This window comes from Furipterus horrens, unplaced genomic scaffold (assembly GCF_987537825.1).
Source record: "Furipterus horrens unplaced genomic scaffold, mFurHor1.1.pri manual_scaffold_4, whole genome shotgun sequence".
NCBI classification, from domain to species: Eukaryota; Metazoa; Chordata; class Mammalia; order Chiroptera; family Furipteridae; genus Furipterus; species Furipterus horrens.
Window position 1 is genome coordinate 168,806,421 of NW_028327174.1, and position 12,588 is coordinate 168,819,008.

The 12,588-nt window shown below is 40.0% G+C and overlaps 1 protein-coding gene across 2 annotated transcripts in view; it reads right to left on the reverse strand.

Annotated features, from left to right (window-relative positions):
- Positions 1 to 338: 338 nt before the first annotated feature.
- The window catches only part of SLC28A3 (solute carrier family 28 member 3), a 59,691-nt gene continuing 47,441 nt past the window's right edge, over positions 339 to 12,588 (reverse strand). The window contains exons 11-19 of one of the 2 annotated variants that reach the window (XM_090274229.1): positions 12,261 to 12,386; positions 10,571 to 10,701; positions 9,070 to 9,238; positions 8,501 to 8,698; positions 4,280 to 4,361; positions 2,933 to 3,031; positions 2,572 to 2,692; positions 1,634 to 1,781; positions 339 to 596 (exon numbers count right to left, since the gene is read on the reverse strand). In XM_090274229.1, the coding sequence (XP_090130355.1) occupies positions 1,655 to 1,781; positions 2,572 to 2,692; positions 2,933 to 3,031; positions 4,280 to 4,361; positions 8,501 to 8,698; positions 9,070 to 9,238; positions 10,571 to 10,701; positions 12,261 to 12,386 (1,053 nt within the window). In that variant the 3' untranslated portion in view covers positions 339 to 596; positions 1,634 to 1,654. Of the gene's footprint in view, positions 597 to 1,581; positions 1,782 to 2,571; positions 2,693 to 2,932; positions 3,032 to 4,279; positions 4,362 to 8,500; positions 8,699 to 9,069; positions 9,239 to 10,570; positions 10,702 to 12,260; positions 12,387 to 12,588 lie in introns of those variants that run through there. The other variant, XM_090274228.1, reaches the window with a different exon arrangement.

Genomic DNA, 12,588 nt, shown 5'->3' on the forward strand with positions numbered 1-12,588 from the left:
TATAAATATGTTTTCATAAAATAAAGTCTATGTATAAAAAGGGCACATTGAGTTCCCAGAAAAATTTGATACAAATGATCAATGACTAGAAATATCCTGGTATATTCTACTTTAGACATAAAGAGTTCTTTGGGCATTTAGCTTGTTCCTTCACCATCACCACCACCACTACAAAAGAAAGTCAAATATTTGCGCATAGATTTTAAAAAATTACTCTTGTTCATGAACAAAAAGGAAATATATAAATAAATTACTTAAGGTATTTCAAAACCTGTTTCACATACTTTTTTCTGTGTGTGTGTGTATGAATCCAGCCATTAGTATTTGTATTTTCTCACACAAAGTGGTCTTTATGGTATGAAGAGCATTGGTGATAAGCACTTCATTAAAGAGCACCCCACCATTGTCTCTGGAATTTTCTTCTAAGACACATTGTCTTGGAACCCATTAAGGAAGCAAGTTTGATGCTGATGCTTTCCTGGTCAGTGGAAGTATCAATGGGAGGTTTTCAGATCTCAGCCAGGACATATTTCTTCCTCAAATTGTCCTTATGTGGTTTTTTGACTGAAGTGTAGCATCATTTTCCAGTCCTGTTACTAACAATATAACAAAATTTCCACATGAATAGGCTTACAGTTATGCCCAATAACAGGCCGACTCCTTAAGGGGAGACATGGTATTATGCATCCATGTGGTCTATCATATTTTTTCTTAAAAATACTTGCTATCTCTCCTTATGACAGGATAATTCACCCATGGTCATTGAAATCAGGTTTGTCATGTGATAAGCTTTGGATAACAGATTGTAGTAGAAGTGAAAGATGTCACTTCTAGCAGAAGTTTTAAGAGCTATCATGTGGTCCCCACCATCTTCCCTCCCTTTCTCATAAGACAAATATGCTCCACATAGGGTCTGCTCCTTTAGCCAGGGTCTTGGAAATGAAAACAACATAGAGTACAGCCAAAGTTGACCCTAATAAACTTATAATGTGAATTAAAATAAGCATGTAAGAAACCAAGATTTTGGCTTATTTGTTAGTGCAGACCAGTTTAGCTTAAGCTGATTGATATAATCCTCTAAGCACATGGGATTTAAACTTAGTTTTAGAATAGTCTAGGTGCTCTCCTGAAGAACTCTTGATTTCTGCAAGACTCCCCCAGGGCAGGCAATGAGTGGGTGACCAATGATTGGTCCTCCTCCATGTAAGATTCATGTTCAGGTTATTTCAGTTCAACCACGGTGAATGCAGAGTGATCTGACCTGAGATGTTTTTAAAACAAGCCACTTGGGACTACTCTGAGACTTGAACTAATTGGGTGTGGCTGAGTCATAGCACAGTTTTTGTGAGCTGTCATTTATACCTGTATTCTGGTTCAATGTCCTGAAATTCTAAGGTTATTAAACATTTTTGGGACTGGAGACATCATATTTCAGGATGCCACAGTAGTTCTCAATGGGGAAGGGGCTGGGGAGAGAAGGGAAGGGAAGATTTTGTAGATCTGAAAGAAGATGCTGTAGATCCTAAGAGTTCACTCCTGTTTTTCTTTTTTCCCATTAAAACTCATTCCATAATGGAAGTATCAATCTGTAAGAATAACTTCTATTTTCTTCCCAAAGTAGAAAATTCAGCACCTGTTGGAGAAGTGATTGAACTCAAAATGCATTAGGGATCCAAGTGCAGTTCAGTGTTGATGGACTCAACAATTGGCAGCAGTTCTTCAGAGAATACAGGCTGTGGTTTCCTCCTGGGATGACCTTGCCAGGACCACTGGCAGCAGTGCTAGTGGAAAGTGGAATGAAACAGTTAGTTGAGCCTTAGAAGACAGAAACAGTAGGTATGCAAAAGAGGAGGACAGACGCCCCAGAGAATTGATGTTGAGTCTCAAATCCTTTTTGGCCTCAAAGACTTCCCCTGTTTCCTCCAGAATAAACAAAGAAAGGATCAACTCAATCCTTTTAGAACACTTGCATATTAAGAAGGGCAGATGGGTGGAGACATTGATTTTGTAAATAAAAACTATACTGAGTGGGGGGTGGCTGGCATGGATCACTGGTATCTCCTCATCCACTGTTGTCCATCACCATGTTATCAGGACATCCTGTACTGCTTGATCTTCAAAGGGAGGCAGTATCTAGTAATTAATAGTAGTTAAGGGTACTAGTTAAGGGCATGGGCTCTGTAGCAGAAAGACCAATTATTCTTGTTTATTTTTTTTTTGTCTTGATTATGCATGCATTCATTTTTCTTGGGTAAGTGACACAGCCTCACTAAGCCCTGATTTTATCCAGTGCTTAACCAAGCAAGAGTACCTAACGTAAACAGTAGTTTCGGAGTTCAAATGAGCTAATTCATACCCAGTACCTAATACTGAGCTGGTGGCATATAAAATGCTTGAGCAGCACTGGCTAGTATTATGGTTCCCAGTCTTAGCTGAGAAAAGTCAAAGTGAAAGGGAGTTAGAATTGTCACACATATTCTTACATTTAAATAAAGTAAGGTATGAAATTATAAAAACAAGTGGATGGGGTCTTTCATGAATATAAAGAAGTTATAATCAAGAATACAGTACCTGCTCAGTAGACTCTGGCAACAAGATACTACATTGGTAGTGTTTCTAGGTAAACTGGAGTTGAAGGCATTCTCTAAAATGTAATGACAGTTGACATCCACGGGAGTGCCAGAGAGAATGCCTGGGAGTGGAACAGAGTGCCATTCAGTATATTAATTACCAAAGTCCCTGAACTCTCCTCTGTTATTAGTGTCTCCTGCATGTCCCACACAAGTCAGTTTACAACATGCTTAAAGGCAGCTCTGCCTCTCAGCTTTCTGTAGCAGCAGATGCTGGGTATGCAGTTGGGAAGACACTGACCACTGACAGCTTCCATCCTGTGGGCACAAGGAGACAGGACACAAAGGACAGGATGTGGTACCTGCGATGCAGGCTGTCATGAAGCAGGCTACGGTCCCTGAAATCAGAGCTCTCAGTGCCCCGGAGGTGATGTCATGCTTTCTGGAAGGAGCCATGGATGCTGGGAAACATGGAAGCAAGCATGAGAGATTAACATCAAGGGTATTGATTGGAATTCCAAACTCCCAGCCTCTGAGAATTGTTCTGGGGCTGGGATATCACATCAACTAACTTAAAAAAAAAAAAAAAAAAAAAAAGGCTTAGTGGGGAAATTCAAGATTTAAGAGCTTAGGGATGATCTCCACATCTGAAGTTCTCTGGTGTGTAAGGAAGGGAAGAAGTTTGTCCAAAGAAACAAGTCCTCAGTTTCACCCAGGAGGCTCCTGGTATGTTGTGGGCATGGCAAGACAAATGTGTTGCAAGGATGGATTCCAAATATTTGCAATCCATTCATCACCATCTACTTCTATGCCCATGGCAGGCATCACAATTTAATCACAGCATGTTCCCACTGAACTTCCCCTGGACCTCAGAATCCTTCTCCAGGTGGCCATTATAAATCTCCTGGAACTGGAATGCAAAACAAAACATATGTGTCATCCCTGGGTGGAGAAGCACTTGTCCATTGGAGCAAATTCTTGCTCAGGTTAACTTGGGAATACACAAGAAAACTATTGGGTTGGCCAAAAAGTATGTTTGTTTTTTTTCTGTAAGATAACTCTTCTAGTGCTTCGTTGTCTTTAACTTCATTTGAAACAATTTTGTTCGATCGTATTGTGACATCTGTCATATCAGTGTGCATTTAAAAAAATTATCAAAATTGGTCAATTTTTGTGTAGCTATTTTAATATTGAAGATGCAAGAAAATAAACAACAGTTTTGGCATATTATGCTTTATTATTTCAAGAAAGGTAAAAACACAACTGAAACACAAAAAATATTTGTGCAGTGTATGGAGAAGGTGCTATGACTGATTGAATGTGTCAAAAGTGGTTTGTGAAGTTCTGTGCTGGATTTCTTGCTGGACAATGCTCCACATTGAAATGTGCCAGTTGAAGTTGATAGCGATCAAATTGAGACAGTAATCAAGGATATACCACATGGGAAATAATTGACATATTAAAAATATTCTAATCAGTAAAGTTAGTGGTGAAAATGAAAATTGTGTCTTTTACTTTATGGAAAAAACTAAACAGACTTTTTGGCCAACCTAATACATTGCAGAACGGGGCTAAAAAGGAGACCCCAAAGCATTTATTGTTATTGCAGAGACTTTTTTTCCCTGACATGAATAATGCTACAGAGAAAAATGGAGATCTGAAGCCTGTTTACATCACATCTGTTGTCGAAGAGTATTCTTTCCACTTACTGAGTGTGGCAACCACTATTCCTAAGGAACCGATATTGGCAAAGCCACAGAGAGCATAAGTGGCAATTGTCTCTGAACGAATCTGTAAAGAAGCATAAACACACAAAGGTATATAAATGGTGTGATCCAGCTTATAAATCTGACATTCTAACCAGGCTTCCTATTGTTACTATGGAAACAGTATTGACAAGCAAATGTACAGTGCATGGTGCCCAACACTCATGGCTTCTTAGGCTCTTTTTTCCCATCTCCCCATGAATTTTGAGGGGCTGTGTGTATTTAGAGACTCTCTACAAAGGGCTTGGGGTTGGTTGTCTTGGCCTCTACATATTGCTCCTTCTTGCCCAATAGTAACTCCTAACATTCCATATGACCTGGCCACCTGTTATAATGTGCTAGACACAGTACTAGCTGCTGAAGATACCAATTGGCCCCAGAAAATATTTATATTACATCTATTTGATAAAGGACTTATTCAGGATATATAAAAAACTGTTATAACTCAATAGTAAGACAAGCACCCAATACAAAACAGATAAAGATCAGCAGGGTATGCAAGTAAAAACAAGAAGATACCACTACACATCCATTACAACGGCTAAAAACGATGGACATTAGCAAGCATTGGCGAGGATCTGGAGCAACTAGAACTCTTGTACATTGTCGATGGGAATGTAAGCTGACACAGCCTATTTGCAAAATCAAGTTTACACACACTGCTTGTATGACCCAGCAATCCCACTCCTAGGAATTTTCTTTCCCAGGATAAATAAATGCATATACCCACAAGAAAACTATATGAATATTTATAGTAGCTTTATTCACAGTAGCCCCAAGCTGGAAACAACCCAAATGTCCTTCAACAGGCAAATAGACAAATTGTGGATATCCATAAAATAGAATACTACTCTGCAATAAAAAGAGAAATAACTATATATGCAACAACATGGATGCTAAGTGAATCCATTCATATGAAATTACAGAATAACACAAAAGTAATCTACAGTGAAAGAAAGATGACTGGCTTCCTGGGACTGGAGAGGAGGGTTGTTGCCCACAATGGAATGTGAATGAAATTTTCTAGGTGTGATGGAAATGTTCTATGTGTTGATGGTGGTCATGGTTACACAGGTGGCACATTTGTCAAAAACTCATGTACACCAAAAATGGGCTTTTTTCTGTATGTAACTATATTTCAGTAAAAAGAATATGTTAAAATGAATTATAGTAAAAAGGAAGCTCACAGATACCACAAGAGTTCCTTTCAGTATGACCGTGGTGTGTGCTTGCCTTTGTTCCTGAGCTCTGACCATCCCATAGGAATATGAAGTGCTCACTCAAAAGTGGGAGAATTAACAGTCCTCACAGGGCAGTGAGATGATGGAGAATTCATAGAACCATGAATAGGGCCCTCTGCCTCCATTCAGGTTGTTAAGAACTGCTGCTCAGGTCCAATAATTCTCTCTCAGGTTGAGGGACTGACTATAGGAGGCTCAGAAGATTAAATGGACTTTATTGTTTAACAGAAGCACACCCAATCTGATAAAGGCACCCACATAATTAAGGCAATAATATTCTTTTCCAAAATCCTGAAAAATCTATGATTTGTTTCAAAGAACAAACCAGGTCAATGCTACATTCAAAGTAGGGGTACTTTTACCCCCTTTCACAAATTGGATTTTTTTAAAGCTCATATTTAAGACTCAAGTGATCATGGTTAAGTTTTTGTTAATTATAAGGTCCCTCTTCTTTTTCATGGTTTCTGAGAACTCCGTTGTTGTCTTTCAATCAGTGTGCATATAGCAGGCAGGAAAAAAATATTGCAAGTATTTGAGCAGCCCAGTGTTTCTGGAAAAGCTCATTCTCATCCCCTGCTTTCTCTAGTGCTTTCCATTTAGAGCAATATGCTTCAAAAACAGGCAAGCCTATTAAGAGACCGTGGGGAGGGAGATGACATAAAGCACTTGAGATTCCTCTTTCCCCTTTCTGGGGAATTATAGGGAGGGGATACACAGATGTGGCCATGGAGGGTTTTATAATAAGAGGAAAAGGAGGCTGGGATGATTGCACTTTGCCTTTTCCCATCAAAGTGCAAGGTTACATGATGGAACGAGCTGCACTGTACTGGGAAATTAATAATAGATCCCATGGCTCTTCTTGCACATGAACGAAGATGCCATATGAACAAGGACGGTCATTGTAGTACTACCTCTGATAACAAAAAATTGGTAAGATGGTTCATCAGCAAGGGACTGGTTAAAATAAATTACGGTGTGCTTGTACAAGAGAATACTATGCCACAGACACTGATATGGAAGGGCATCTGAAATATGGCATTAAGTTCAATGAGCAAGGTTAAGAACAGAGAGGCTAATAGGGTACAGGGTGAGGAGATGGGGGCAGAGAAATAGGTAGGATGTTTACTCTTTTCTCTACATCTTTTTGTACGTTTGGAGTTCTGTACCATGGTATGTATTACATGTAAAAAAACATGCAATGTTATGGTTAAGGAAGAGAACATGACGGAGCAATTAAGAGATCATTCTGGGTATGTGGGTGCTACTTACATGTTCTGACCTCTTAAATGGAGGTCGGCAGTAGGCATAATTCAGTTACATTGGGTTTTTGCCTCATGCACTCATATCTTACACTCCAGTTACATGGTAACTTTCCTAGGAGACTGTTGGGGCACTCTCACCACTTCTTGGTTGGTAAACAAGAAATTGTAGGGCTGCATTCCCATTTTGTTAATTGGACATAAGATTGGGAAAATCAAAAATGCTTTTCCAGTTATGACACAACACTTGTAGAAGACATTGAGCTCATATTTCCAAACATCCTCTGTACATCTGCCTCTGGCTGGGCTCATCCCCAGCCCAAATCAGCTCTGCTGTTCTTTTCTCTATCCTCTTAATAACCTGTTCACAAACCTTCTTAGCACTGCCAGAACTGTGAGCTTACTTTGCCCATTAATGAAACAACTTTCTCCTGGCAGCCAACAGTTGGGAATGGAAAACATTTCACTTAATCTAGTCTATTGTTTACTTTTGGCAGGGAAGCAGCCAGCTAGAGGTGGTATCTAAACAATGAGTGTATTGGGCCAAGCTCCATTGTGCTGTCAGTTGAAGAATGAACATTTGAGAAACAGGAGACCTACAGAACCACCACTTATATCATCCCTTGACCATAAAATACAAACTAGTACTCTCCTGGAGTATGCTGTTGTATGTGTGTAATATGTGGGAGCATGTTTGGTCTTTGGGAGGCTGGAAGAGATGATGGCATTCAGAAATGGGCAGTCTGTCTGCATTAGAACCTTGGGCAGCATGCTTTTCCTCCCCTTTCTTTTTAAAGCCAAATACATGCCTAGGACATCAATTCCAAATAGATTGTTTCAATGAGAAATGGTCAGAAATGTTCACCATTTTCCTAAGAGCTTTTATGTATGATAATTCTGTTCTTCACAGAAGTAAAATTTGGAGACTCAACTGCAAACATGGCCTGAATAATGGCCTCACCTGAGTTCCCTTATCCCATCCATGGCCAAGCAGACAGGAGCATCTCCTTGCAGTCTATTTACCTGAAGGCCTGATATAGTTGTGGGATGCTTGTCTCAGAGGTTCAGACCACAGACCCTGATCTTCTCTTCTCTCATCCACTTGGAGAGTGGAGTAGCAACTGTGTCTCACTATTTATTTAGGGTGTCCAGGTACTATGCTGCATTTATGATTTCTCAGAGTTCATAGAATTGCTTAAGATGGAAGAAAGAGGTCTTCATGCCCCTTAGACTATGATATCCATTAGCACTTAGGCATCATAACTTGTTCAGTGCTATGGCTTCAGTACCTAAGTATGCTGCACACAGCACGTATTCAATATTTTTTGTTAACTGATCGATTCCAGTCCTACTTCATATGACTTTGGGTTTGGATCCATAGTGCTCAAAAGTAAATGATCACAGTGGTAAGAATTAGTTGTGTTTCTCTTTATGTGTTCACACACACACACACATACACACACTGATTAATTCAACATTACTGAAAATTATGAGGTGCTAAGTACACTATGAGCTCCATGAGACCAGGGATTTTGGTCTGGTTTGTTCTCTGGTGTATCCCAAGTACATTCCCTGCTGCCTGACATACAGAGGCACCAGTAAACCATCTGATGAGTGTATATATGTGATGAAAACGTGTACTGACTATCAAAATATTTACTCACCGACATATACTGCTGCACACCATTAACAAATTTGGGTCCAGCCTCTTTCCTTAAATTGATAAATTTTGAGAGATGCTCATAAGCCACAAATTCATTGAAGAACGTCTTATAACCTAACAGTTTGGCAACCATAAAGCTGTCCTGCCAGTCCACTCCCATCATGAAGGAGAGGGGCATGAAGATGTAGGAGCATATTAGCTACAAAAACAAAACAAAAATAGATACTTTAATAGAGATTAGCTTCTGCTTCACCCTTGTGACAAGAGGGTCCCTGCCCCTTCTGTGTTTCCCTGAGGCATAGAAATCCCTTCACACACCCTTGCCTAATGGAATCAAGTTTGGAATTGGTCATTTGAAGTAATTTGGATTCTTGGGATGGGGTCAGGAGAGGACGACTGAATGTTGGGAGGAGGAGGGTGATAAGAGACAGAGAAGGGGGTGGGGAGATAGGGACTACATGATAAGAGTGTACATTGGGTAAGAGTGCACTATAGGCAGTTAGGGAAGGCTGTTCAGAAACCTATTTTATTTTTAAACTCAAATGGAGGAGAAGCAGGGTGGAATTATACCTCGAAACTTAGTTGTGGGTAGTCCAGCATGTTTCCAAACCAGGACAGGGCTGAGTTCACAAAAGACAACAGGGCTATGAAGGCAATCAGATTCACAGCGATGTTTGCCACGAGGGAGATGGAGGAGGAGGCTCCCTGTGTTGCAGCTTCTAGGAGATTCCTCGAATCACTTTATCAAAAAATAGCAACCCCAGAATTACCAAGGAGTTGGTGGCAGATGAATAACACATGTATGGAAATGGCCAGTTCAGAGCTCATTTGGATGGAGAGAGCAACTCTTGGGCCCTTGCCTGAGTCAAAATATTCACCTGAATTCTATGATATCATGAACGACATTTGTAATTGTTGAGTGTAGGTGAGGAGTGTGTAACTGTTATACACATATGACTCTTTTAATATGGGATCATTTATAATTTAAAAATTAGGAAAAGAAAAACTTAGCTTTTAAAATTATATTTAATTAAAAATAGCTATCAGAGAATATTTATAAAATGCCCACGGTATAAGAATTAACAATTCAAGAAAGGTCTGAATATCCATAACCTCATTAAAGAAATGGAATGTCACCATCACCTTTGAAGCACACCCTCCTGCCCCTCATTGCTCTTTCTTAATCTCATCCTCTTCTCTCTCGAATCTCAGAAGTGCCTGGCTCCCTTAAAATTTGCTAATCATTCCCTTTCTTTTCAATTTTCCTACTTGTCTTTTCCCTAAATAGTATGTTGTATAGGTTTGCACATTTGCTAACTTTATAGGTGGAATCACCCATATTTTATATATACATTTGACAACTTGCTTTTCACTCATGGTTAGGACTTTACCTACGTACGAACAAGGGATGAATCTCAAAAACGTGTTGGTTGATTAATTCTGTGATTTCATGAAACACTTTTGAACATCTTAAATCCCTTAGTATTTTTCACCCTTCATTCTTTTGCACAGAGCCAAAGAATATGAACAAACGAGGGGCTAAGTATCGTTGTATCACACCATCTCATCCCTATTATGTAAGAAACTTTAAAAAAAATTTACTTATTGATTTTGAAAGAGAGAGAGGAAGAGAGAGATCAATTTGTTGTCCCACTTATTATGCATTCATTGGATGATTCTTGTATGTGCCCTGACCAGAGATTGAACCCACAACCTTGGCATATGGGGACGATGCTCTAACCAACTGAGCTATCTGGCCAGGGCTATGTAAGAAACTTTTAGAAATGGTTATTCTATGGCTTTCCAATGGTCTTAAACCAAAGCTCAATGAACACTACTATATTTAAGGTGAAATATCTACATTGGCCAGTTGAGGAAAGGTATTGACATTCAGGTATTTAGAAAGGTTTCCCTTCAGTGTTGAAACAAGATTTTGGGGGAATGAAGTCTAAATGGTCACTGGGAAGTTAATTCAGTTCCTGCCATGATTCACTGTGCTGATTATCACATTTTTGCTGCACTCCCCCTCTGACTCGTGTTGTCATTAACTAGATAAACGTGATCCACTTACCCATTTTCCATTTTCATGGCATTCTTGAGGGTTATTTTAGGTGTTTCTGTCTCAGGCCAGAAGAGTTTGGCAACAGCCAGTGATGCAGGTGCTGACATAACTGAAGCCGTTAGTAAGTGGGTGGATGGAACCTGTGATTTCAGGAGGAAAAGGCCAACTTAGGTATAGCTGTTGTGTTCAGAATGAATGACTCAAAAGCCTAACAAGGGAAAAGATGGGCAGGAATCGATTCTTTGCCAGAAAATAATGTTTCTTTGGAGGCTTTGAAGTGCTCACTTAGCCAAGTCAGCCTCACCTTGAGAGTCAGAGGGAGAAGGGAGGAATTTGAGTTAATTAATTACGTCCTCGGGGAGAAGCACAAAACTAGTCAGATCATTGTGGAAGAGAATTAATCCTGTTGCTGTAGGAACTTTCAAAGAAGATTCTTCCACCTCTTTGTTGTCCCTTTGAATGTTCAGATAGTCCCTCACATCCCTACTTAGTTATGTCATCAGTTTAGATAGGGGATATCTGGGGCTGCAGGCATGCCCCTCTCCATCTTTCTTCTGCTCTCCTACAATCCTTTGTGTCTTTCCATAATATTCATTTATTCAGAGTCCCTTTAATCTGTAAGCTATTTCTGTTTTCCTCACTGCCGGTCTTAAACTCTTTCCCTTTTCCTCCCTGCGCCCTTATTGTTTTTGGAGTCTCATCTCCTATAGTTTCAGAATTCTAGATTCAACACCTCTCTTCCTCTGGGGATCTGGTCAAACTGCTCTTCCTTAAGTCTCCTTGCCCCTTTTCTTCTTCCTTGTTTTTACAATTGGCTTTCCGAGGCCCAGATGAGGTCCTAGAATGAAATATGCCTGTCTTGTAAGAATTCCTAATCACTGCACCGCTGTGTTATTCCATTTCTTCACTGGGGGCTGCATCTGTGTGTGGGTTGTAGCTCTGTGCTTGGGGCACATGCACCAGTATCATAGCATTCTCCAGCCCCATACCATAGGCCACCAGCTCTCAAACTGGGATGTACATTGGAATCTGGGGAGTTAAAAAAATAAAATTATGCCCGGGTCTCATTGCATGAGATTCTGGTTTAATTACTTTGGGTTGCGGGCTCAGGCATGAGGGCTCCTAAAAGCTCCCAGGTAATTCTAATGTGCAGTAAGGTTTGAGAACCACTGCCCTAGGCAAGCAGTCAGCCAGCATTTTCTGTAAAGGATGAGGGAGTATTTTTGGCTTTAGGAGCCACAACTATTCAACTCTGTAGCATGAAAGCTGCCATGGAGAAACAAATGGGAGTAGCTGGTTTTCAATAAAACTTCAATTACAAAAAAATGGAGCGGTCTAGATTTGGCCCATAGGTCCTCATGTGCTGACCCCTGGTCTAGACTGCCTTTACTAATGTCAGTAACAGTGTTATTTATTTATTTTTATCAAACTTAAGTTTTCAGCTAAAGTAACCTCATAATATAATTTCATTCTGTTATGGTTGGATAGAATTCACATTTGTGTGGCAAGGATATGAAAGTGAAGCTCCAAAGATCACTCCATTCAAATGCCAAAGAAACTGTGATCAACTATGCAAAAAAAAAGGACACTCTTTTGGCATCCTTATCCAGCAGCAGTGGGAAAAAAAAAAAAGGAAAATAATAATAGAAAAGAAAGAAGAGGTTATATTTTCCATAAATCAATTTCCAAGCATTCTTACCCCAAAAGAAATGTATGCACCTAAGACACTTCCGGCAATGGTAGCGAACCCAGCCGTCATAATTGCGTGGAGCTCGGACTTGGTAATGTGTGGTAAGTATGGCTGGACCAGCAGCGGAGACTCTGACTGGAAACAGAGAGTAACCAGATTAAACGTTCCCTATAAATTTTCGGAGTTTATGACAATTTACTGAAATCGTCATTCTCTAAATGCAGTATTTCTAAGAGTGGACCTCAGACCAGCTTTATCAACATCACCTGGGAATTCCCTAGACATACAGCCTTCCTGAATCAGAAACTCTGGAGGGTGGGGCCAGCAACCTGTCTTA